This window comes from Trichosurus vulpecula, chromosome 3, assembly GCF_011100635.1.
Source record: "Trichosurus vulpecula isolate mTriVul1 chromosome 3, mTriVul1.pri, whole genome shotgun sequence".
Lineage (NCBI taxonomy): Eukaryota > Metazoa > Chordata > Mammalia > Diprotodontia > Phalangeridae > Trichosurus > Trichosurus vulpecula.
The window spans coordinates 61,040,147-61,067,565 of record NC_050575.1 but is presented as its reverse complement, the minus strand read 5'-3'; the positions used below and the strand labels follow the sequence as shown (position 1 = coordinate 61,067,565).

The following is a 27,419-nucleotide window of genomic DNA, read 5'->3' as shown; positions in this document are numbered from 1 at the left end:
TGAGGGGGGAAGGCTTTGTTCCCTATTAAAACACTAATTTCTCTGGGTAGGCTATCTCACATTAAGTGATCATTAGTCATTTACACCTGAGTATAAATGCATTATGTCAGCCGGAGGTCTCCAGGGAATTAAGGGATTACTCATTTCTATAGCACCTACTCTGTGCCAAGGGCCTCTTACGAACATTATCTCATCGCACCCTCACAACAACCCCTGCAGCGTAGGCGCTGTTTTTATGCTCTTCGAGGGCGGCAAGAGTTAGGTCACTTGCCCACGATCTGTCTTTGACCATGTGTTCCCCTTTTTATCATTTATCCGATGATATTTTATCATTTTTATCGTTTATCATTTATCCCAGTCATTTTTACCAATGACTCGGATGAAAACAAGGGGAACAGGCTTATCAGATTCCTGGATTATGGACATGAAGCTGGGAGTGGTGTCAGCTACCACTGGGAGATCACGATCAGTTCAAAGTGATAGATCAAATGTGATAAGATGGAATTTAATAGGGACAAATGTAATGTCCTTATCTGGGTTCAGAATTTCTACTGGGTGAGTAGTACATAGAAGATGTATATAAAAAACAAATCTGGATTTCTGGACTGCCAAGTCTTGGATGACTAGGTGGCACAGGATATAGAATTCTGGGCCTGGAGTCAGGAAGACTTGAGTTCAAATCTGACCTCAGGCACTTTTTAGCTGTGTGACCCTGGGCGAGTCACTTAACCTCTGTTTGCCTCAGTTTCCTCTTCCGTAAAATGGGGACAATAACAGCACCTACCTCTCAGGGTTGTTGTGAGGATGAAATGAGATAATAATTGTAAAGTACATAGCGCTGTGCCTGACACATAGTAAGTTCTATGCAAACGTTCTCTCTTGTTATTAATTAAAATTGAGTGAACAATTGACATGGCAGCCAAAACAAATCATTCAATAGGCAGCTTTTATATAGGCATGGTGTCCACAAAAAGGGACGTAGTGGTCTGGCTGGGCCGCACCTGCAGTGCTTAGTCCTGCGTGACACTCTTTTTTTTTTTTTTTTTTGCTTTTTGGCAAGCATGACACATTTTATGAAGAACTCTGATAAAATGGGGGCACGTCTGGAGGAATGGGACCAGGATAATGAGGGGATTTGATACCATAGTAATGTATGGGGAACACGGTGGCTGTCTTGGTATCCCGAGGGTTGTCATGTGGAAGGATTACCTCAGGGATGGGGAACCTGTGGCTTCAAGGCCACATGCTGTCTTATTGGTCCTTGGGTGTGGCCTTTTGACTGAGTCCAACTTCTACAAAAGAAATCCTTTTATTAAGGGGATTTTTTTTTTTCTGTGGAGTTTGGATTCAGTCAAAAGGCCGCACTTGAGGACCTAGAGGACCCCTGCATTAGCCTTATTTTGCTCAGCCATAGGGAGCAGAACTAGGAGGAAACGGTGGACAATTCCCACTCAGATTTCTGCTCCAGTTGGGGAAAACCTTTCTAATGACCAGAAGCATTCACATTCTTGAGTAAATTCCTGCTTGAGCAGGGATTGAATTTGTTGATCTCTGACATCTTTTCCTTCTCTGAGACTCTATGATTTCATAAGAAGTTTTCTGAAAGTAAGGTTTCTTTGGGAGAGGAGAGAGTATGAGGGTCCTGGGTTCCGACAGGGGAGGTGGCACCATTGGGAAGGCCAATGGAAACAGAAACAGTGGGTGGCACTGGACAACTTAGGGGCAGGGCATCCGGTTGGCCCTACCCTTCCTCCAACCTGTGGCTCAGGCCACGCTTTCCCACCTATCTGTGGGCAGAGATTCTGTGCGGCTCCAGTATGGGATTGTGGGGGTGACTCATCAGGCTAGAATCCACAGCTGTAACAAACTTGTGGCCACAGCTGGAAATTCTCAGGATGAGACTGGTGGGAGCATGGGGAGTGTCAGCATGGGGAAGAATGTGGCTAATGATGGATTCCCCCAACTGATCAGGCATCCCTAAGGGGTGATCTAGTTCAACTGCTTGCTTCTAGGTAAGTGAACTCTAATGTTATCAATACAGATGGTGGCTGTTGGGGGAACCATGATGAGACCACCAAGATGGAGACAGGCACTAGTTTTGGGGTCAGGGCTAATCCTTGACCTTAACTGTTGTAGGTCTCCAACTCATGAGGAACTTGGCTTATCCTGTATGGCTCTAAAGGGCAAAACTATGACCTATAGATGCACGTTGCTTGGAGGCGGTTTTCAATTCAATTTAAGGAAGCGCTTTATAGCAGAGCAACTGAACAGTGAAATGGGGTCCTGTGATAGATAGTGAGATACCCAGCTTTGGAGGTCTTCAGACAGAGCCAAGATGGCCAACCTGCCAGGGATCCTGCAGGGAGATTCTTGCATTGGCCGGGAGCTTGGGTCGGAAACTGTGTAAAGTCTCTTTTGGCTCCTAAGATTCTTTAATGGGTATTTGTCTCGATTTCTTCCCCCACCTTGAATTTCCCAGGTCTTTATACACCTGATCAGCATCAACCAGCATCGACCCCAGTTCGTGGAAGCTCAGTATGAGGTGAAGGTACCCCAAGACACTCCCCCTGGGTTAGAGCTCCTCCGAGTCCAGGCCACAGACCAAGACAAAGGCAAGAGCCTCGTCTACACAATCCAGGGAAGTGTGGACACCCGCAGTACCAAGCTTTTCCAGCTTGATCCAAGCAGTGGTTCGCTGGTGACTGTGGGAAAACTGGACCTGGGCTCGGGGTTTAGCCGCCACGTCCTGACTGTCATGGTGAGTCCTCTGGGAAAGTGGGCATACATTTAGGGTCATGTTTATTTGAAAGTACAGCCAAATGGAGCCTTGAAGGACCTGCTAACTCCTGAAAGATCTGTTTCTTGATAACAGCAATAGCTGTAATAAAAACATAATGATCCATTATTTTACTAAACTACTTTATCCTTCACAAAGTATTTCCACATCTATTATCTCTTTATATAAATCCTTGCGCCACCTCTATGAGAGTGGAAGAATAGGTACAACTGTTTCCATTTTAGTAGTGAGGAAGCTGAGGAACAGAGGGGTAAAATGGTGAATTAGTGATGGGTCTTCTGTCCCACAATTCACTTCCCTCTCTGTACCATCCTGACTTTCAGGTGAATAATAGAACCTGGAACATCTGAGCCCAGAGCGCTAATCCAGGGCAGCCCTAACCCGTTCAAGGCAGTGGGTCTTGGAATGGTGACGCTGAATTTTCATAAAGAAAGTAGTAGTTTACTGATTAGGCTGAGGATTCCTTTATAGACCAGAACAAAAGCCTCCTTGAAAAGCAGAGAAATCTCGCCATCCACAAAGGTTTATTCTTAGACAGGTAGGTGGCAGAATAGATAGAGTACTGATCCAGGAGTCAAGAAGATCTGAGTTCAAATCCAGATTCAGATACTTACTGGCTGCATGACTTTGGACAAGTCATTTAACCACTGCTGCTTCAGTTTCCTTGTCTGTAAATTAGGAATAATAATGATACCTACCTTCTGGGATTGCTGTGAGAATCAGATGAGGTAATATGTGTAAAGTGCTTTGCAAACCTTAAAATGCTATACAAATGTGAGCTATTATTTATTTATTTTGGAGGCAGTTGGAGTTAAGTGACTTGTCCAGGGTCACACAGCTAGTAAGTGTCTGAGGCCAGATTTGAACTTGGCTCTTCCTGACTTCAGGGCTGATGCTCTATCCACTACACTAGCTATTATTATTGTCTACTATTGTTTATGTCAAGTGAAACAGACTCAGCCTTAGCGCCACCCCCCACCCAGGAATGTCCCATCTGAAGAGGAGATGAAAAGACCCCGGGGATTCTAGGATGTTATGAGTTTGCTGTCATTGTATAGATTAAGGTATACAAGGACAAATTTTCCACTGTTTTCTCCGAGTCACCATAACTGCAATTTGGACAAGTTACCACAAGGTGGACACATATAACATTTCGACTTTTTAAAATAAAAAAATCTTATTTTTAATTTAAATTTTAAAAATTAAATTTTATTTTTAAACTTATCAATATTCTCTACAAATAAGCAAACATAAAATGGAGTTAATCTTCAAGTAACATAGTAAAAACTAAACTTTTTATTGTAATTGGGAAAATACTAATATAATAACTTTTATTAAAACAATGTTAGTAACAATTCGTTTGCCTTCTGGTCCTTTTCTGTGTACTTATAAAGTTTTACAGTCTCTCTATCTCTCTCTCTGTTTCTCTCTCTGTCTCTCTCTCCTATATATTTTATATTGTTATGGTCAGTGTGTTGACAGCTTTTTACGTAAGAGCAGAACTATTAAAACAACTGAGCATAGAGAGAGGAGGAGGAGGGTGACTAGGCATGTGGTTTCACTGGGAGTAGCTGGAGAGGTTAAACCTTGCCCAGGTTCACAAAGCAGAATGTGTCAGAGCATAACTTATACTCAGGTTCCCCTGGATCTGAGGCTGGCTCTCTTATCTGCTACACCCTACTGCTTCTGTAGCAATCATTAATTACCATATTTATAGAAATAACAAAAATTCAGTCAACATTAATGAAGGGTATGTGGCACTGTTTTAAATAAGGAATAGATCCTGCCCTCCAGGGAGCTTGCAGTCTAACCAGGGGATGAGCCATGCACACAAATAAGACGCCATTCTACAAGTGCGGAGGGGAGGGCCCAGGAAAATTCTATGAGGAATCTGAGAAGTCACTTCTAGCTGAGAGAATCAGGGAAAACACTTCACAGAAGACGTGTCACCTGCTTTGAGTCTTGAATGAGGAGAGGCTATCTCATAGGTCTCATAGGATTTAGAACTAGAACCTTTGTTGTTTGGCCATGTCGATGCTTCATGACCCTGTGGACCATATCGTGCCAGTTTTGTCCGTGGGGTTTTCTTGGCAAAGATACTAGAGTGGTTTGCATTTCCTTCTCCAGTGGATTAAGGCAAACAGAGGCTAAGTGACTTGCCGAGGGTCACACAGCTAGTAAGTATCTGAGGCTGGATTTGAATTCAGGTTCTTCTGACTCCAGGCCCAGTGCTGTATCCATTGAGCCATCTAGCTGTCCAGGAGGGACCTTAGGAGTCATCTAGCCCAACCCCCTAATTTTACAAATGAAGACACTGAGGCCCAGAGAAGGGTAGTAATTTGCCTAAGTTCAAATAGATAATTAGTAGCAGAGCTTGATTTCAACTCCAAAGCTAGTACTTTTTCCATTACGTTAATGGTTCTCAAATTTTTTTTATTTCAGGACCCTTTTTACATTCTTTAAGATCACTGAAGACCCTCCAACTAGCTTTTGTTAATGCAGGCTATATCTATCAATATTTACAGTATTAGAAATTAAAATGTCTTAGTATTGTGAAAATAGTTTTGACCTTATGGACCCCCTGAAAAGATCCTGGGGACCTGCTGTATTACGTCGTGTTGCATATCTGTTCCTGTCCTCTGGGGAACGGGCTGGGGACGTTGTGGTCTATACATGAGATAAGGGACCTGGGAAAGAGGAGAAAAAAGCGACCAGATCCAAACATGCCCTTATCTTTCTGCATCAGGGCTTTCCCAGGTTTCCATTGGTATCTGACTTTGAGGCAACCCTTACCCTAGGGGCCAGCCCATGTCATCATTTCTTATCTGGAAGTGACCCCAAATCCAGCCTCAGCATTGTAGAACGATGCTTCTGCACCTAGGCTGTGATGACTAAAAATAGATGCCTAACAATCCATCAGGCCAAATGATGGTCACCTTTTGACCATTTTCTTTCTAACATGCCTCTTATGAAAGTTTCAATAGTTTTAGCATTTTTATCCCTAGGAACCAGATTGCTTCGGCAGTAGTGGCAGCAGTGTTTGTACGTTAAGCTTGCTGTGAAGTTCTCCAGCTTCAAGAATCCCCCATGGCTAATAATTTATTTGGTTGGGTCTCCTCTAGTATCAAGCAGCTAGGAGGCTCACTGGAGAGAGCACTGGGCCTGGAATCAGAAGACTCATCTTCCTGAGTTCAGATCTGGTCTCAGACACTTACTAGCTGTATGATCCTAGGCAAGTCACTTAACCCTTTTTTGCCTCAGTTTCCTCATGTGTAAAATGAGCTGGAGTAGGAAATGGCCAACCACTCCAGGATCTTTGCCAAGAAAACCCCAAATGGTGTTATTATGAGTTGGACAAAACTGGACAATAACAAGAACTTTCAGCACTAGAGACATCCAGCATATGCCAGATGGGGCCCAGATGTGTCACAACCCTCATTCTATGCCTTCTAAGCCTTGAAGCAACAGAATGTAATAAAAAGCTCATTAGATCTGAGTCAAAAGATCTGGGCTTGAATCATAGGCATGTTTCCATTCTTGCCCCCAACACCCAACCTTGGGCTTCATTTTTCTCATCTGTAAAATTAGGAGATGGAAATAGATGACCTCTAAAGTCTCTTCCAGTTTGAAATGCTTTTGTCTTTCATCTCTTTGAGAGAAAGAAATAGCAAGAATGAAACTTGGGAGCCAACTTACAGATCCACATAGAGACACGGAGAAAAAACACATGGAGAACCTGGATTTCTGCAGGCAACAGGCTGTCTGTACCACCACCACCCTCCTTCCCCACTCTCAAACTCCCAAAGCCTGAACTGTATCAGTCTCCAGCAGAAGTTTCCATGTAATCATGGACACTGTGCTCTTCTCCCTCAAAGCGTTCCATACATACAGTGCCACGCTGCCTTGGGTGAAGAAGGCAAGACCTGTCTTTTAACCAAAAGTCAGACTACCTCTGACTACATATGAAAGTCAAATGCAAATGGTTCAGATCTGTTCCTCTTTTCTTCTCTAACATAGAAACACACAATGTCAGAGTTGGAACATTGGACAATTAAATGCTGAACATAGAATTTATAGACTAAGATAAGGAGAGGAGATTCTCTCTCTTTACCCCCCTCCCCTCCCCAGGTGTGGAAGACAGCATGAGGAAAGGCACAGAAATAGAACAAGGCAATAACAAGGAGGGGTAGGGATGGTTAATGTGGCCAGACCTTTAGGTCTATAGTCAGGAGCACTTGAGCTCAAATCCAGCCTCGAACACTTACTAGCTGTGTGACCCTGGGCAAGTCACTTAACTCTGTTTGCCTTAGTTTCCTCTTCTGTAAAATAAGCTGGAGAAGGAAATGGCAAACCACTCTAGTATCTTTGCTAAGGTAACCCTAAAAAGAGTCACAAAGAATCAGACATGAATGAAACAATTGAACAACAAGAGGGATGGTAACTACTACAGTTCAACTGGACTACAGAGTATGTGAAAGCGAACAAAATATGGAAGTAAGACTAGAAAGAGAGGCTGGAGACATATTATGCAGGGCCTTGAATATTAGGAAAAGGCAGTTAGTCAATGGTGAGCCATGGAAGATTTCTAAGAAGAGAAATCATATGAGCAGAGTAGCATAGTACAACGATCATAGTACAAAAAAAAGCTTAGGTACAAATAAGTTTTTGTCACTAACCTTTCACTGTTATCAATCACTGCTTAATTTAATCCAAGTTTTCACCAAGTGTAATAGCTCTAATTCACTACGTACTTTCCGACTTAGAGTCTCTTTAAGATTTGTTCACTGCTACCTGCAGAACTCCTTAAGACAGCTTACCTCACAGGCTCTTGCAAGTGGTTTCTATCCAGCCTTTGATCTCTCTCCCTAGTAATATATGCTTTCAGTTGTCTATTTATGCCTTTTCAGAGGGAAAGCCTTTTTAATTTCCCTGCTTCCCTTTCTTGTGGCCCAGAAAGAGATTTTCCCCATGCTACCTGCTATTAATGTGATCCTCCTCCTTTGGACTTCTAGGTTCGGGATCAGGAAATACCTATCAAGAGGAATTTTGTATGGGTGACTATCCAAATAGAAGATTGTAACCTCCACCCACCTAGCTTCACCCAGCTCCACTATGAGACAGCTACGTCCAACAAAGCCGTCCTGGGCACAGAGCTGTTGCAGGTCAGAGCCCTGGATGTCGACCGAGGATTTAACGGCCAAGTTCAGTACTCTCTCCAGGCAGGTGAGCAGCTTAGTGGGAGGCTTAAGAGTGCATGGATCGCTGGATAACCAGCCAAGTACTTGCTTCAGAATCTTAGACTTGAGAGCAAGTGTAGAACTACCTTGAGCAAAACGGAACCACGAGTAGTATAGCCAGAATTGAACAAGTCAATAAATTTCTGAGCCAATAGTAAATTACAACACCAAGGTAGTCTTTGGTACCCATAGGGACTTATATTAATACTCCTACACCAATAAAATCACAAATCCTTGAAGTATTAAGGTAGGCACAGGTTTACATATGTACCCCTAGGGACTTGAATTAATACTCCTAGACCAATAAAATCACAAATCCTTGAAGTATTAAGGTAGGCACAGGTTTACATATGTACCCATAGGGACTTATATTAATACTCCTAGACCAATAAAATCACACATCCTTGAAGTATTAAGGTAGGCACAGGTTTACATACATACCCATAGGGATTTGAATTAATACTCCTACACCAATAAAATCACAAATCCTTGAAGTATTAAGGTAGGCACAGGTTTACATACGTACCCATAGGGATTTGAATTAATACTCCTAGACCAATAAAATCACAAATCCTTGATGTACTAAGGTAGGCACAGGTTTACATATGTACCCATAGGGACTTGAATTAATACTCCTACACCAATAAAATCACAAATCCTTGAAGTATTAAGGTAGGCACAGGTGTACATATTGTTTTCACAATCTGGCTAGCAGCTGTTGAGGGGGCGAAAGACCAACACAACCTCAACAACAAGCATGCCACAAAAGCACAGGTTCTTTTGATCTGCTTAACTAAGGAAAGCAACGTTAAAGGGTTGACAAGCTTACTTTAATTCAGCATACAAATATCATTCACTTAGTTCGGGGAAAAGACCAGCACCCTGAACTTCAGAGCAAAATACAAACAAAGTACAAACATCAACAGACAGACCTTGTCTGATTCAAATCCCAATACATAGTTACCAGAGTTTAACAAAGTCCCAACATCTGGGTTTACGAGCTGGAGGGCTTCTTAGCTACAGCTGCCCGGGAGTCTCCAAACGCCACCAAGAGTGAGAGCCCTGCGCAAATGGCTCTGTCTTCTCTTCTTATACGGTTTCAGATGTCATCAAACGTCATCTGAATGACCAGAACTTAGGCTGCTATGATTGACTCTTGAGTTAGCACCACCTCTTGGTACCCTGGGAGCTTCACACCCACATAGGCTTAGCACCTAATAGGGGTTTGGGCCTGGGGCTTAGCTCCTAGTAAGACTCAAGCTGGGCATGGCTCTGGAGTTAGCACCTCCCCTTAGTTAGCCCCACCTTGGGCCTCACCTTAGTTACCAATCCACACCCACATAGGTTTTACACCTAATAGGGGTTTGGGCCTGGGGCCTAGCACCTAGTAAGACTCAATGAAATACATTGAATTACTCAAAGGAAACAAAAGCCAACTAAGTGCTAAGAGCCCATTTTGCTTGCCAACACACATATGTACCCATAGGGACTTGAATTAATACTCCTACACCAATAAAATCACAAATCCTTGATGTGCTAAGGTAGGCACAGGTTTCCATACATACCCATAGGGACTTGAATTAATACTCCTACACTAATAAAATCACACATCCTTGAAGTATTAAGGTAGGCACAGGTTTACGTACACACAGGTGGACATGCAGCAACCCTGAGTTCTTGAAGACTACAAGTCCTGGTAGGTGCCAAAAGGGCTGGAAAGGCTATGAGTAGGGGCCTATTGACAGATGCTGTATCAGTTGCCTGAGGGATCAATCAAAATAAGTTCAGAAGAGTTATGTGTTACCTTGATGGAGGAAGAATACCACAAAATCACAGATTCTTGAAATGTGAGTATAAAACATAGGCTCACACATACACATATACATGTATGCATTGGAACTCTTCCAAAGATAGGCACCATCAAGGCAGCAGGGTGGTGCAGTGGATAGAGCACTGGGCCTGGATTCTGGAAGACCTGAATTCAAATCTGCCTTCAGATACTTCCCAGCTGTGTGATCCTGGGCAAAGTCACTCAAGCCTGTTTGCCTCAGTTTCTTCAACTGTAACAGCACCTAACTCTCAGGGTTGTTGTGAGGATTAAATGAGATGATATCATGAATAGAGCTCCGGCCCTGGAGTCAGGAGGATCTGAGTTCAAATCTGGCCTCAGACACTTGACACCTTGGACAAGTCACTTAACCTGGATTGCCTTGCTTCCCCCCCCAAAAAAAAAAAGAAAAAGAAAAGAAAATGAGATGATATCTGTAAAGTGTTTAGCACATTGCCTGGCTCATACTAGGCACCATATAAATGCTTAATCCCTTTGAAATGCCTGTGTTGTTGTGATTTTCACACTAATAAATTTCCTACCTTTGTTGCAAAGATTCATGTCAGCCTTGGTTTTTCAATATTTATTAGTTAATTCAGGACTTATTATTAAATACCAGCGCCGTGCACGAAATTATGCCAGGCCCTGGGGGTGCTAGAAGTAAATGTCAGATTCCTTATGCTGGCATTCAGGGCCCTCTACAGCTTGGTGGCCCTTGAGGTTTCGGGCACGACTTCCTATTTCTTTTCTCCGTTCACCCTGCCCTCCAGCCAAAGTCAGTGGCTCTGTCTCTGGACATGCTCTGGCCCTTCCCATTCCCTACCCTTGCTGCTCAAGCTCAGAATATCCACCCCCTTCCTCTGCTCCTGTTGGATACTTCCTCATCCTTTAGCAACCTTCTCTTCTTGGACTTCACATAGTACTTTGCTTTTTCACATCCCTGATGCCTTTATCATGTCCTGTCCTGCATATGGTAGACACTGTCATATGTGTGCATGATGGTTATCTGGGTTTGTGTCCTGTCTCTCTGTTAAGCTTCATATTTCTCCTAGCACCAAGCATAGGGAAGGGTGGTGGGAAGGAGATGAGCATTTATATAGTGCCTACTACATGCCAGGCATTGGGCTAAAATGCTTTACAAATACTTCCTTCATCCTCACAGCAACCTTGGGAGGTAAGGGCTGTCATTCTCTCTATTTAACAGCTGAAGAAACTGAGGTAAAGAGGTTAAGTGACTCACCCAGGGTCACACAGCTTGTAAGTACCTAAGGCCAGATTTGAACTCATATCTTCCTGACTCCCTACCCAGCACTTTATCCATTATCCTATCTAGTGGCCTTGCTGAGCCATAGTGCTCATTACATAATAGGTACTTAGCAAATGTATGTCAAATTAAATTACCCTATTGATTTGAATACCTACGATACTTAGGTATCTTAAGGTCCCAGTCCAGTAGGTAGAGAGAAAGTATTCACAGATAAATTCAATACAAATTAGAATATGACCAATGCATACAAGAAGTGTGAAAGGCCTCCTGAAAGGGATCTCTCTTGAGCTGGGCCCTGAGAGAAAGATTAATTGTCCTCAGTCAGAGATGGTAGAAAGAGGGAGGAAGGCATTCTAGGAATAGGGAGTCGTTTTTATCAACCACATGGAGGCAGCCAAGGATAGGACATTTTGGGGGCAAGGGGGAGAGTCTTGTGACATGGACTTAAGGAACTGGGAAAGACTCAGAATATTGATTGGACCTAGGAATGCTTTAGTGGCCCAGTTTAGTTATGGGATCTTCTGTAAAGAGAAATCAGGGTTGTCTTTTGAAGGCACAACCAATTTCATGTGGTCTTATCTTCTGTTTCAGGGAAGAGTGAAAGTTTCTTCAGCATTGACCCCCACCTGGGAATCATCACAGTGACTCAAAAACTTGACCTGATGCCTCAGGACCGATACATGCTAACAGTGAAGGCTGAAGACCAAGGGTCACCCCCACTGCATGACATGGCCACAGTGACAATTCACATCCACCCCTCTGACCACAGTGCCCCCGTCTTCTCCATGGCTGAGTATTTTGCAGAGATCCCTGAATCTGTCGCCATCGGCTCTCCTCTCCTCTTAGTCTCAGCTGTGAGTACCTCGGAAGTCACCTATGAGATGAGAGAAGGAAACAAAGATGGTGTGTTTTCCATAAACTCCTATTCTGGCCTTATTTCTACGCAGAAGAATCTGGACCATGAAAAGGTCTCCTCTTACCAGCTAAAAATCCGTGGCAGCACCATGGCCGGGGCCTTTGCTGATGTCATGGTTCTTGTGTACATAATTGATGAGAACGACAATGCTCCTGTTTTCACAAATTCTTCTTTTGTAGGCCAGATCAGTGAAGCTGCTCCAATCCACAGCATGGTTCTGGGTGAATACAATCACCCTCTCGTGATTCGTGCAACTGATGCTGACACAGACGCCAATGCCTTGTTGGTCTATGAGATTCTAGAGCGGGAAGCCTTAAAGTTTTTCAAAATCGACCCAAGCATGGGGACCCTCACCACTGTGACGGAGATGGATTATGAGCATATTCCCTCTTTCAGCTTCAGCATCCATGTCCATGACCAAGGAAACCCCATCTTATTTGCCTCCAAGCCTGCCAGGGTCACAATCCATGTTAAAGATGTGAATGATTCTCCTCCAGTGTTTTCAAAGGATATGTATGAGGTGAAGGTCTTGTTGCCAGTCCATCCGGGGATGGAGCTCCTTCAAGTGCAGGCCATTGATGCCGACTCAGAGGTGACTTATAGCATCATTGCTGGAAATACCAATGATGCTGTCTTCATTCACCCAGTCACCGGTCTCATCTCTGTGGTAGACGTGGCTCTTCTGAGTCATTCTTGTGACCTCACTGTGAAGGCTTTTGATGGCTTACACTATGATACCTCAGTGGTGAAAATTAACCTGACCGAAGCTCCTGTTAGCACATTAAAATTTGACCATGATGTCTATACAGTAACTGTGAAAGAGAACTCCTGGGACACACAGGCTTTGATCATTCTGGGGGTTCAGGGCAGTCAGCTGAATGATACCCTCTCTTACTCTGTCTTGAATGGAACAGACATGTTCCAAATGATCCAGTCGGTGGGTGTGCTTCAAACAAGGGGTGTGGCATTTGACCGTGAGCAGCAGGATACTTATGAAGTGGCTGTGGAAGTGAGGGATGATCGACACCCCCCAAGGGTGGCCCAAGCTACAGTTAGGGTCTCCATCGAAGATGTCAATGACAATCCCCCTGAGTTCAAGCATTTACCATATTATACAGCTATTCAAGATGGTACAGAACCAGGGGATGTCCTTTTCCAAGTGTCTGCCACAGACCTGGATATGGGAGCCAACGGGGATATCACATATGCATTTGCAGAGGATTATGTGTATTTCTGGATTGATCCCTATCTTGGAGACATTTCACTCAAGAAACCTTTTGATTATCGAGCCTTAAATAAATATAATCTGAGAGTCATTGCTCGAGATGGAGGTAGCCCATCCCTACAGGCTGAGGAACATGTGCTTGTCACAGTGAGGAATAAGTCCAACCCACTGTTCCAGAGTCTTCATTATAAAGTCCAAGTACCTGAGAATATTGCACTCTATACTCCCATCCTTCATACTCAGGCTCGGAGCCCAGAGGGACTACGGCTGATCTATAACATCATGGAAGAAGAATCGTTGGCACTGTTTACTGCTGACTTCAAGACTGGTGTTCTGACTGTGACAGGTCCATTGGATTATGAATCCCAGACCAAGCACGTATTTACTGTTAGAGCCACTGATACAGCTCTGGGGTCCTTCTCTGAAGCTACAGTGGAAGTCCAGGTAGAAGACATCAATGACAACCCTCCTGTTTTCTCCCAGTTGGTCTACACTGCTTTGGTCTCAGAGGGCTTGCCTGCTCAGACCCCTGTGATCCAACTATTGGCTTCTGACCGGGACTCTGGTAGGAACAAGGATGTCTCTTACTGGATCATGGAGGATGACTCTGAGGATTCCTCATTCTTCCAGATTGATGAAAGCACAGGGGAGATGTCCACAGCTCAGGAGCTGGATTATGAAACCCAGCAGCAGTTCCATGTGAAGGTAAGAGCTGTGGATAATGGGGTACCCCCACTCAGTGCAGAAACCCTCGTCATTGTCAATGTATCAGATGTCAATGACAACCCACCTGCTTTCAGGCAACCTCAATATGAGGCCAACATAAGTGAGCTGGCAACCTGTGGACACCTGGTGATCAAAGTTCAGGCTCTGGACCCTGACAGTGGGGACACCCCGAGACTGGAGTATCTGATTCTCTCAGGCAATGAGGACCGGCATTTTATCATCAACCGTACGTCTGGAATTATTTCCATGTTCAACTTCTGCAGAAAGCACCTCGATCCTGCTTACCGCCTGAGGGTAGCTGCTTCAGATGGGGTCTTCAGGACTGCTGTACCAGTGTATATCAACACTACAAATGCCAACAAGTACAGCCCAGAGTTTCATCAGCACATCTATGAGGTTGAATTAGCAGAAAATGCTGAGATAGGAACTAAGGTGATCGAGCTATTGGCTGTTGACCCAGATGACGGGCCCTATGGCACCATAGATTACACCATCATCAACAAACTGGCTAGTGAAAAGTTCTCTATCAACTCCAGGGGCCAGATAACTACCCTTCAGAAACTGGATCGAGAAAACCCAACAGAAAAACTCATGCCCATTAAGGTCATGGCCCGGGATGGTGGGGGCAGAGTGGCTTTCTGCTCTGTGAAGACTATCCTCACAGATGAAAATGATAACCCACCACAGTTCAAGGCCTCTGATTATACTGTGTCCATCCAGTCCAATGTCAGCAAGGGCTCCCCAGTCATCCAGGTGCTGGCATATGATGCAGATGAAGGTGCCAATGCAGATGTCACCTACTCGGTAGACTCAATGGAGGACTTGGCTGAGGAAGTCATTGAGGTCAATTCAGCCACTGGTGTAGTCAAGGTCAAAGAGAGCCTGGTTGGCTTGGAAAATCAGGCATTTAACTTTAAAATCAAAGCCCAAGATGGTGGACCTCCTCACTGGAACTCTCTTATCCCAGTAAGACTTCAAGTGGTCCCTAATGAAGTAACTTTGCCCAAATTTTCTGAGCCTTCATATACTTTCTCAGTATCTGAAGATCTTCCTGAGGGGTCTGAGGTTGGGTTAGTTAAAGCAGTTGCTGAAGATCCTATCATCTACAGTCTGGTGAAAGGTACAACCCCTGAAAGTAATAAAGATGGGGTCTTCTCCTTGGACCAGGAAACAGGGGCTCTGAAGGTGAGGAAGCCTATTGATTATGAGACAACAAAATGGTACCAGATTGATGTGATGGCTAATTGTTCCCACAAGGACACTGGCTTAATCACCTTGGCGTCTGTCAACATCCAAGTAAAAGATGTCAATGATAATAAGCCTGTCTTTGAAGCTGATCCATATAAAGCCTTCCTCACAGAGAACATGCCAGTGGGAACCACAGTCATACAAGTTACTGCCAATGACCAGGACACAGGTGTTAATGGCGAGGTAACATATAGCCTGGCTATTGAACAGGGAAATGCTGCTGCTGAACTCTTTGCCATCAACAGTGAGAATGGCTGGATTACCACACTCCGGGAACTGGACTGTGAAGTGCAAGAGACCTATAGATTTTATGTGGTGGCCTCAGATCATGGCCGGGCCATTCAGCTGTCTTCCCAAGCCTTGGTGGAAGTCACTGTCACAGATGAGAATGACAATGCGCCCCAGTTTGCCTCTGAGGTCTACAGAGGGTCTGTGGTTGAGAATGGTGACCCTGGAGAACATGTGGTCACCCTAAGGACCCTGGATGCAGATATTTCAGAGCAGAACAGGCAGGTCACCTGTTACATCACAGGTAAGGTCATCAGGCCTATCTTTGATATAGAGCAGTGTGGTGGAGAGAGCCTTGGGTTAGGAGTCAGGTGACCTGGGTTCTAGTCCTGCTATTGCTACTACTTCATAATGGGACCTTGGTAGGCAAAGTCTTCGAGCCTCAGTTTCTTCCCCTGAAAAACAGGATAATGATATCTGCCCTGGACACCCCGCAGGTGTGTATTTGAGGATATAATAAGTTAATGAAAGTGGTAGCACTTTGCTTCATTCTAGTTAGGACAGATCCTATATACATAGCACCCCCCGCACTCCCTGCACCCCCCATGGTCATTATTGTTTTTACTTATGATAGTTCTCTTGCTTGAAATACTCTCTCTTCTACCCTCCATTCACCTCCCCTCCCTAATTTGTTCCTCTTCTCTCCCTCCTGCCCTACTTAGGTCCTTCTTATTTCTGAATTCCTAGAGACCTTTCTGTCTATACCTGATGGTGTGTGGTCTCATAACCAGAATCTTCTTAGCTGGAATATAAGCTCTATGAGGACAGGAACCATATCTTCTTCAGTATCCCTTAGTCTCGCACAAGGCTAGTCACATAGTAGATGCTTAATTAACATGACAGAAAAGCTTTAAGATTTAAAGGCATGAGTCTCTAACAGTGGAATCTTGTGCTGTATAGCTTTTTTTTTATTCATCATCTCATTTATCCTTACCACACTCATGTGAGTCAAAAGGAACATTATTATCGTCACTTTTGATGTAAAGAAACTGAGACCCAGAAAGGGGAAGTGATTCACCTAAGATCACACCATGAATTAGTGATTCTAACTCAGACTGGGTTCTCCCGAATTCTAGATCATGGCTTTTCTACACCACTGCACCATGCTGTCTTGGTTAAAATACCTTTCCATTCCTTTTTGCATCCCCACCATCCTAATGTTCCAATGAGGACATGGTTCTCCCAATGTCCAACTCCAGTCTACCAAGCAGTGGGAGATACCCTCCCAGCATTGAGCCTGATTGCCAAACATGACCTGAAGATATTCTCCTTAGTCTTCTACCTTTTCTGCCATTATGTAGGCTTTGAAGGAAGGGGCACATTCAGTACTCAGGAAACCTCAGATCAGCTTGGCTTTATCTAGAACTATGAGTTGGGGCTACTTTGCTCCTGTCTCCATCAGCCTGACATGGTATAGCCCTCTATTTGACTTGGAATTCCCACCCTTTAAACTGATCCCACTAATTAGACCCAGGACATGGCAGAGATGTCTGTCTTCAGAAGGGGAGAAGGATCCCGGTTGGGAACTTGACCTTCTCTTGACACCTCCCATTAAGCAGGAATCTATTTGTCATAGTAGCCAGGCACAGTGTAGAAACTGATGAAAATTAACTTGACAGATGTCCTTGTCACCTTGTTATAATTTGACCAAGATATCTACATGGTAATGGAGAGAAGATTCCCACGACACATAGATCTAAAGCTGGAAGAGACCTCAGAGGCCATCTAGTCCAACCCCCTTATTTTAAAGATGAGGAAACTGAGGTTCACAGAAGTTGATTTGCCCAAAGTCACATAGTAGTAAGCTTTTTTTTGTAATTAAGAATTTTTATTTTTAGTTTACAACACTCAGTTCCACATAACTTTGAGTTCCAGATTTTCTTCCCCCCCCCCCAAGATGGCATGGAATCTGATATATCTTCTACATACATAGCAGTGAGCTTTGTAGATGGTATTTGAACTCAATCAATTTGGGTTCTGACTCCAATCAACATTCTTTGCCCACCGTTCCATACTAATCATTTTGGGTATTCAGCATAGTTAGATGAATGATTCTCTTTTTTCCCTAATCTTAAAGCTGGAAAAGACTCCTAGACCCACATAAATGAAACTCTAATAGTAGAAGTTTAGGCACATTGACACAACCCTAAAAATGGCACCGGCTATTGGCCGCCTTTATAATCTTCCTCTCTTCCCCCTCCTCCTCCACCAAGCATTGCTGCCTGGCTTATGAGGTCCTGTCTTATCTCTCCAGAGGGAGATCCACTGGGCCAGTTTGGCATTAGCCGAAATGGGGATGAGTGGAAGATCTCCACCAAGAAGGCCCTGGATCGGGAACACATTGCCAAGTATCTGCTCAAGGTGACCGCATCCGATGGCAAGTTTCAGGCCTCCACCCCCGTGGAGGTGTTTGTCCTAGACATTAATGACAACAGCCCCCAGTGCACACAGGTGAGAATCTCCAGAAGGAAGGAAGAGGAGATGGGCAGAGGAGGGTTAAGGAGAAGTGGGAAAAGATGCGGAAACAAAGAAAAATGAGGAGAAGACGGAGTAGGAGTAGGGAAGAGGGTACCGTCTGGTGGAGTGGCAGGCTCTGTTCCATTTTTCATTTTTATCGATGACTCGGGTGAAGTCTGATATGTCATTGTTATTAGATTTGCAGGTGACATGAAGCTGGGAGGGCTGGCTGACGTGCTGGATGATACAATCTGGTACAAAAAGATCTTGACACCTAAAATGATGGGTCAGATCTAAAACGATGAAATTTGATAGAGGTACATATTAGGTCCTCACTTTGGTTTAAAAAATCAACTGTTCAAATCGCTGCAAGATGGGGAAAGCACAGATAGACAAGAATTCATGTGGAAAAGTTGTGGGCATGCTACAAAACTGCAAGGCCAGACGTAGTGACATAGGACAAGGGAGGACCCAGAAGCCAAAAGGTTAACACATAGATTTCATTAAAAAAGGCGTCTCTCTGCCCTTCATCCTGGCCAAGCCATTTCTGAAGTGTTGTGTTTAGTTAGCTCTGGTTGTTGAGGGATAGTATAGGATGGGAAGAAAGGAGAATGGGGACCAAGGAGAGTAGAGAATTAAGAGGAGAGGGGAAAGGGAGGGAAAAGGAGTGGGGCAGGAAGGAAAGAAGCACAGGTGGAGAGGGGAGGGATAGAGAAAGGAAGAACAAAACCAGCTAGGCCTTCTTCCTTAGAGCCTAGTTATCACTTACGCTGTCTTCTATTGCTCCTTGATCTTATCTGACCTAATGTGGCATCTCATCTTCATGTGCTTTTGGGGAAATTATCATGGCCTTTTGTACCCATTGGAGCCTCTCCCCAGTTACCCATCCACTGATCAGTTGGCTAGGGGCCTTATCCATTGCCTCCTTTGCCCATGAACCAACTATCTAAAGCTGCTTCTCTCTTCCTCAACCAGACTCAGTCTGGGACACACCTGGGAACTGGTCAGGATACTTGAGTGATGGGAGCAGGGGTGGGTGAGAAGTGAGGAATTCCTATGTACTAGTCCTGACCCTATCCAGCTTTCTTCTGGTTGAACCATTGTGCCTCCCAGAATTCCTTCCTCCTCTTCTTTCAAAGTCATGTTAAATGAGTCCTCCATTCTTGTCTTGCCTTGAGTATCTCTCCTCCTCCCTGTCCATCCCTCCTTCCCAAACATGGAGTGTTTTGTGATTGGAGGGTGGGGGGATTCCAAGGCCACCCAACCAGCCATCCCTGGGAAAAACAAACACAGTGCCTTCTGGGTAGAAGGAAATGGAACCTGGGGAAGACATCCAACCTTCCTTTTGGGAAAGGAGGCCCCATGAACTTGTTGATTTATTTATTGAGTTATTGTTGATGAACAGCCTCTACTTCTAGCCTACTTGGGTGTGGAGTTGCCAACCACAGGGCATGTGGAGGCAGTGGTGGTGTCCACCTTGTGCCTACCCAATGCCCACCAGATGGGAGAGGAGCCTGGCTGGCAGGCAATTTGTGCCAGGGGGCTGATGTCCAAGAGAAAATTGGGTTCTATCCACGTTTGGCCCTCATCCCATACTGATGTCACCTGCATCTCCCTGGGCAGTGCCAATTCCTAGTGTTCACTGAGTATGAACTCAGGGCCAGCCAGCCAAGTGTTTGGCTTTGCCATGTTGGCACTGCTGAGGACCAGACCTGGAGAAAGCAGTAGACCTGAGCAGCTGAGGTTCTGAGGTAGTGAGGATGGGTGGGGAAAGAGATTAACTTCAGAGTGGAAAGACCAGGGGAAAGGGTGTTGCTTGGTTTGGAATTTCTTTGTCCCCACTCCCATGGGGTATAGCTCAATATCATCTCCATCTCTACCTTATAGGTACTGACTACGTTCCCCTCCCTTCTCCCCAACTCTCAAAGGGCCTTTTGTGGGGTAGGTTGAAGGGTGTTTCTCCCACGCTTGGACAGAGTATTCTGTCATGTGTTCATGACATGTTGGCTGGGCCAGTAATGAATGCCTTTCTATCTCCCTCTATCGTTCCCTCTCTCTTTCTCTTTACCTTCTCCATTCTCTGATTCCGTCCTTATTCTCGATTTCTCCTCTTCTTTCTCAACTGCATCTTTCATCTTCTCTTTCTGTATTCTCTCTCTCTCCTTTTCTGTCTTTGTCTTGTTTCCCTGTATTCTCTCTCTCTCCTCTCCTCTTTTATCTCTCATCTCTCTCCTTTCTTTTTCTTCTTTCTCCTCTTCCGTTTTCCCTCCTTTCCTTCTTTCTTCTCTTCTTCTTTCTCTCTTTTCCTTCTTCTCTTTCTTCTCTTTTTCTTTCTCTCCTTCTTTCTCTTTCCTTATTCTCTTTCTTTCTCTACTCTCCTTTTAAAAATTCTTTCCCCTGCCCTCTTTTCCTCTCATCTTCTTCCTTGCTTCTTCTCCTCTCTTATTTTCTCTCTCCTTTTTCCTTCTTTTTTTCTCTCTCCTCTTTCCTCCACCTCCTTATTCCGTTTCTTTTTCTCTCTCTTTATTTCAGATTCTCTACTCTAGCAAAGTTCCAGAAGACATGCTCCCAGGACACTTTATTTTGCAAGTGACTGCGACAGACCTGGATACTGGTGTTAATGCCCAGGTCACATATTCTCTTCATGGTCCTGGTGCTGATGAGTTCAAGCTGGATCCTTATACAGGTGGGATCCCTGTATTAGAGGGACGTGATCTGAACCAATACTTATGGAACACATGCCATTTGAGGCTTTTCATGGAAGACAGAAAGGGAGGACAAGACAGATTCACTGCCTCCAAGTAGCTGGGGCCTAGATACACACCCAGATTTTGTGTTGTTATTCCTCTGCTCAGTGGTTTCCGGCTGTCTACCAAGTAAAGTTCAGTCTTTGGCTTGGCATCCAAGATCCTCTGTATCTATCACCACCCTATCTTTCTAGCCTTATCTCACAAACTCCATCTATCTATATTCCCAGAAAACCAATTTACTCATTTTTCTAATAAATTCCCTTTATTTTCTTACCTTCATACCTTTATTCACACTCGACCTTATCCCTAGAATGCCTCTGTCTGACCCTTCCTCTTTTCCCTAACCTTATGATATCCCACCCATCCTTCTAAAGCTCAGCTCAAATGTTAGCTCTTCTTTGGGCACCCTTCACTCCTGCTTACTGCCGCCCCAGTCAGTCATGACCTTTCTTTGCTTCTTTTCATGCTTTAATAATTGTATAGAGGATAGCTAACATTTGTATGGCACTTTAAAGTTGGCAAAGAATTTTCCATATAGTATCTCATTTGATCCCTGCAACAGCCCTGTGAGGTAGATGCTATGATTCCCCCCATTTTACAGATAGGGATAAATGACACTGACAGTAGTTAAGTAACTTCCCTAGGATCATACAGTTAATCAATATCTGAGCACAGATACAAACCTAGGTCTTCTTGATTTCAATTCTAGTACTCCATGCATTGAGCCACGTTGCTACCTTATACATATGCTTGCACGCCTTATATTCTTATCTTGTATTACTTTTATTATAGTTATTGGTATAATAATATTGATGATAGCTGACCTTTACATAGTGCTTTAAAGTGGGCCAGCAGAGTGAGGGAGGGAGAATGCTGTCCTCAAAACTATCCAGGCCCATTCCCCAAAAGGCAAGGTACTTGAGCTTTCAGCCAGTCCCACCCTGAACAAGGACCAGTAGGGCTGGTGATCATTTCCTCCCCTTTCTTAGACTTTTGTGGCATAAGCACTGTTGACTACTGGGAAAACTCACCAGTTCTAATTTTGCCCGCTAGGGGAGCTGACCACCCTAATGCCTCTGGACCGTGAGGAGAAGGATGTGTACCACCTGGTAGCCAAGGCCACAGATGGAGGAGGGCGGTCGTGTCAAGCAGACGTGACCATCCGAGTAGAGGATGTGAATGACAATGCACCCAGGTTCTTCCCCAACCATTGCTCTGTGGCTGTCTTTGACAACACGACTGTGAAGACGCCTGTAGCTGTTGTTTTTGCCCGGGATCCAGATGAAGGTAAATTTAAATGGGGCTGGGGGGGAAGGCACTCCTTTTGGGTACACCATCCATCTCAACCATCGAGCACAACCAAAGGCCCATATTTAGACAACTTATATACAACATGGATAAGTAGAAGGTTTATCCCTCATTCAAAGGAAGCAGTGATAGCCGTGGAACTAATTGGATTGTTAAGGCTCTGGACAGCTAGAGAGAAAAGCCAGAAGTTGTGATATTCAGCACTGTTCTAGGCAGATACCAATAAAATAGAAGTCGCTGACCTCAAGAGGCTTACAGTATATTTGAGGAGACACATTTACAGGTGCACACACACATTACCTTAACAACTTACCCATGTGTGGAAAACAGTGTTCTACAACTTGAGGACATATTGTTAATGGGCTGTGGAGTAAAGTAATGATAGAGGAAGTAAGTAGGATTAGTCTAGGAAGGCTTCTCAGAGGAGGTAAGAGCTAGGTTTTGGAAGAGGGTATGGATTATCAGAGTGGAGGGGTAAAATATTGTAACAGAGGACCTGGTTAATGCAAAGGGAAAGGGGAATAGAATTAGTAAGTCATGTATGGGAGATGCCAAGCAGATTGTCTTGGGATAGAGGGACCTTAGTAAGGAGGAAGGAGAAGATGAAATGGGTGTCATCTGGTGGGAGTGGGGTGGGGTGGGGTAGGAGAGCCTGGATTATATGAAGAAATGATCTGGAGAGAAAGAGGGATAGTTCTCATAGCTGAATCCCAGACCATCTCAGTGAGATTTTCCTTATTCTCCGGTGTGGCTATACCAGGGCAGCCAGGTGGCACAGCGGATAGAGCTTTGGGCCTGGAGTTAGGAAGGCTCATCTTCCTGAGTTCAAATCCATGCTCAGACACTTAACTAGCAGTGTGACCCTGGGCAAGTCCATTACCCCTGTTTGCCTGAGTTTCCTCATCTGTAAAATGAGCTGGAGAAGGAAATGGCAAACCACTCCAGTATCATTGCCAAGAAAACCCCAAACAGGGTCATGAAGAATTGGACACAACTAAAACAACAAAACAACAAGTGCCTGTCAGAGGGGCAGTGTGGAACAATGAATAGAGGGCCAGCCTCGGAGTCAGGAAAACCTGGGTTCAAATGCTGCCTCTGACACAAACTTTCTGTGTGACTCTTGAGGGTGTTTAAAAAGTTTTCATTCCAGAAGGAGATTAAGCTTGTTCTGCTCAAGCCCCTATAAGCAGAAATAGGACCACTGGTGAAAGTTAAGAGAAGAATGATTTCTTGGCTCAATATAAGGAAAAACCCTAACAATTCTCACTGTTCAGAAGTTAAGTGGGTTGTCTCTCAAGGTGTAGTGAGTTCCCCAACACTAGAGGTGTTAAAGTAGAGCCTCAACGATCACTTATTGGGGATCTTTTAGAGAGAATTTATGGTTCAAACAGTAGTTTGTCCAACTGACCTTGGAGGTCACTTTCAACTCTAAGATTCTACCACTCATAGAGTCACTACATAAGTAAGAATCCCCTCCATTCCCCAAACTTAGGACGACATTTTTTTTCCACAGAGATTCTTGAAGGCCAAGCCTAGGTGTTTGATATAAATATCATTTCCTTCCCAACAGGTGTTAATGCCCAGGTGTCCTATTCCCTAGTGGGCTCAGCTGATGGTCACTTTTCCATAGAGGCCACCACAGGGGTGATTCGCCTGGAGAAGCCACTGAGGGCAAGGCAACAGGAGGTCCTAGAACTAACAGTTAGGGCTTCAGATCAGGGGGCCCCAACCCCACTGTCCACACTGGGCACAGTTACAGTGTCTGTGGTGGACCTGGCTGACTACTTGCCTGTGTTCTTGAGCACCGAGCACAGCGTGCAAGTCCCTGAAGATGCCCGCCCAGGCACCGAGGTCCTCCGGTTGGGCCCACTAACCCGTGAAGGTGCTGAGAAGACAGGTTACCAGATTGTCAGCGGGAATGAGCGGGAGAAATTCTGGCTGGACTACCATACAGGTGAGAATACAGGATGGGAGCACTTTATAGAGACTTGGAGATCTGTCCCATTAAAGACTCAATTTTCTATGGCAGGGATGTGAAAGTAACAGTGGGAATCAAGAGGCTTTGTTTCCAACCTGGGCTCTGCCTCTAACTCTGTGTGGGACTTGGGTCAACCTGATTCTTCATTTTCTTCCCCTGCAAATCAGTAGGTTTGTATTAGATGATCTAGAAGTTTTCTCTTGATCTGATGATCCTTGTCACCCACTGACCTAGAGAGAGGAAAAGAAGAAAGAGAAAAAGAAGAGGAAGAAATGGAGAAGAGAAAGCAGAGGGAAAAGGGGAGAGATGAAGGAAAGGTAGAAGAGAGGGAGTTAGAGAGACAGATTGAGGAAAGGAAGACCGGAGAGAAGAGAAAAGATGGAGGAGAGAAGGAAAGGGCCAAGGGAGAGGCGAGGGAAAGGAAACAGAAGTTCCAGCTACAGGTGCCATAGGGCCAATAAGCCTTGGGTGGTGGAAGGGGATCATACCCCTTTCTCCATCCCTAGCTCAGAGCTTCTCAACTATCCCATTTCACTGATCATCTCTGCTGATGAGAGAGCATCTTGCCTCATTGTTGTTTCACTTTATGGGAGTTTGGGGTGGGAGTGGGGGCGGTGTATATAGCCAATGAGTGGTAATTCATAAGACATCCCTGTCCCCAGTGCTATTCCCAACACCGATATGACTTTGTAGGCAGAATAAGGAAGTGAGCATAAGGAAGTGATGGCAAATGTGTTTGGTTGGGGAAAAGGTAGAAATAAGAAGTAGATTGGGGGAAAGGAGATGGGAGGTGGAAATTGGCAGGTAACTTTGAAGAGGAGTTTCAAAGAGTACAGAGCATTTCACGACAAATGTAGGTCTCTGAGGTGTCATTCAGGTAAGGATTGGGCACAGCCAGGAGTGGGGAAAGGGTCCTCTTATTTATAGTAACATAGATTAAGGGCAGCAAGAGACCTTATCCCAACCCCCTCATTTTACTGATGAGGAAATGAGACCCTGAGAGGTAAATGACTTCCCCGGCCTCACACGGGTAGTAAGCGACAGCATCAGGATTCAAACACAGGTCCTCTTGTCTCCAAATCTAACATTCTTTCTACTGTACCATGCTCTCCTGGTGCCACAGCCATTGTTCATCCCTATCCCTGGCAGAAAGGTGAGAAGCTCTTTTGTGGGGCATAGTGAGGCTATGCCCTAGGCCAGAGAGGTCCTGGCTGGCTCCCTAAGGAAACAGGGGGTCCCTTGGCTTCATATTATGTTTTCTTATCCTGAAGAAGGTGAGGGAGAGGCTTGGGGTGGAGGGAAAGGGGGAAGAGATTCCTGGGACCTCAAGAGAAGAAAAAAAGGAGGCGGATCTTTTGTAGACTTGGGGCATCTTCTTGGCAGCCTTGGCTGCCTTCTTAGCCATAGAATCTTCTGGGAACAGAGCCATGAGGGATGAGTGTGGAGGAGCAAGTTAGAACAAGAAAGTAACTGAGAAGGCTTCTGCCTACATTTGAGGGTGGGGGAGGGAAGGGAATGGGTACGATGATCTATTAACTCTTTCCTATTAGTCCCCCTCAGAGGACCAGGGTTCAAGGGCTAAGGATGAAGGGCTGGCGAAAATGAAATACTAACATTTACCAATGTCACTGAAGGCTGGCCTCTTGGCTTCTTCCTGTGCCCATTCTTTGGGGGCACCAAGACTCTTGTTCCTCTTCTGCAGCTTGAAGTTGGGGCCTCTCCTCGTCCCTCAACATCGATTATTGAAGGCTACAACTCTGTGCTCCACCCCACCTGATCCCCCCCATACCCCACACTGAAGACTGGGTGATTCAACAAGCATTTGAGAATCTACTGTTGTGTAAAGCTGTCTAGCTATCTCAGGGTGACAGAGACAAAACAAAGAAACAGTCCCTCCCTGAAGAAGCCCACAATCTGCTCGATCTCAGGGTCCTTTTTGCTAAGCTACTTAAATCGTTCTGCTATTAGGGTTAGACATGTTCATCTTTCCATATGAATGCTACCCAGATATTCTCCACCTCCACTGAAACTTTACCCTTGCTAGGGTTGGCAGTCTGGAAAATACTGGAAAGAAAGAAGGATCAGGGAATGTGGAGACCTGAGTTCTAGTCCCAGCTCTGCCTCTGGCTCAGTGTGCAAATTTGGGAAGTCACTGATTTCCTTGGAGCCTAGTTTGGTGCACTGTCAAGAGAGAAAGTTGGAATAGAAGGCTCTTTATAGAACTTGTCATGCTACCTTTCTGTGATTCTAAGGGCATGAATTAGACCAGGTTTGGCTGTACATATGCTCTCTGTGCAAGGCAGGGTGGCCACTCTGAGCACCTTCAAACTGACGGTTCTCATGTTCACCAGTGCAGATCAAATGGGACAATATATGTAAAGCACTTCAAAAACCTTAAAGGGTAAATATAAATATATATATGTATATATATATACACATACACATGGATATATAGGATATATGTGCATGTGTTTGATATACATGCATATACACATATATGTATATATCATATATACATGGTATATATGTATTGTAGTATACATACATATATATATATATAGGACATATATATACACCACATACACACACATATATGTATTTACCTTGTATATATTTGTGTGTTTGTATGTGTAGCTATATATATGTACATAGGTATATACACACATGCATATGTGTATATGCTATTAATTATTATTATGTGTATATGGTATTTATTGTAATTATTCTTATAAATATTGTCACCACACAATTTTAAATTTATTAATTTAATTTTTTATTAAATTTATTTTTTAAATTATTTAGAACAAATTTTTAAAATTTATTTTTGTTACATTTTAAATTCTGAGTTGTCTCCTTTCCTCCCTTCCAACTCCACACTAACAGAAGACCAATGTTTGATATATTTTGATATTTGGTGTATGGGGAACCATACATATCAGTCCTTCTCTGAGGGTGGACAGCATTTTCCTCCCTAAGTCCTTTGTAGTTGATTTGAACATTCTTATTACTCAGAATAGCTCAGTCATTCACAGTTACTCTTACACCTGTTCCTCAAACTACTTTTCCTGTTTCCAAGAACATTCTTTATCCCCTCATTTATCCCCATTCCCCCACCAATTCATACTTTCTGACCTTCAGCTTCTGAAGAATTCTCAAATTTCAGAGTTGGAAGAGATCTTAGAGATCCTGGTGACTAGGCTGGTCCAACCCACACTGAGGCAGGAACCCCCTTTATGACATCCTGACAAGTCTTCCTCTGGCTTCCACTTAGAGACCTCCACACATGGCCAACTCATAATCTAATGAGGATGTCCATTCCATTTTGGGATGCTCTATAATGAGTATTCATATTTAACCACCGGGAACTCTGTAAGCCATTTCCAATTCTCCTCAA

At 44.3% G+C, this 27,419-nt stretch overlaps 1 protein-coding gene across 1 annotated transcript in view; it reads left to right on the top strand.

Annotated features, from left to right (window-relative positions):
- The window catches only part of FAT2 (FAT atypical cadherin 2), an 82,914-nt gene that overhangs the window by 31,686 nt on the left and 23,809 nt on the right, over positions 1-27,419 (top strand). The window contains 7 exon segments of the mRNA XM_036748250.1: positions 2,500-2,758; positions 7,810-8,020; positions 11,721-15,776; positions 17,787-17,983; positions 20,522-20,675; positions 21,793-22,026; positions 23,618-24,001. Coding sequence (XP_036604145.1) covers positions 2,500-2,758; positions 7,810-8,020; positions 11,721-15,776; positions 17,787-17,983; positions 20,522-20,675; positions 21,793-22,026; positions 23,618-24,001 — 5,495 coding nt within the window.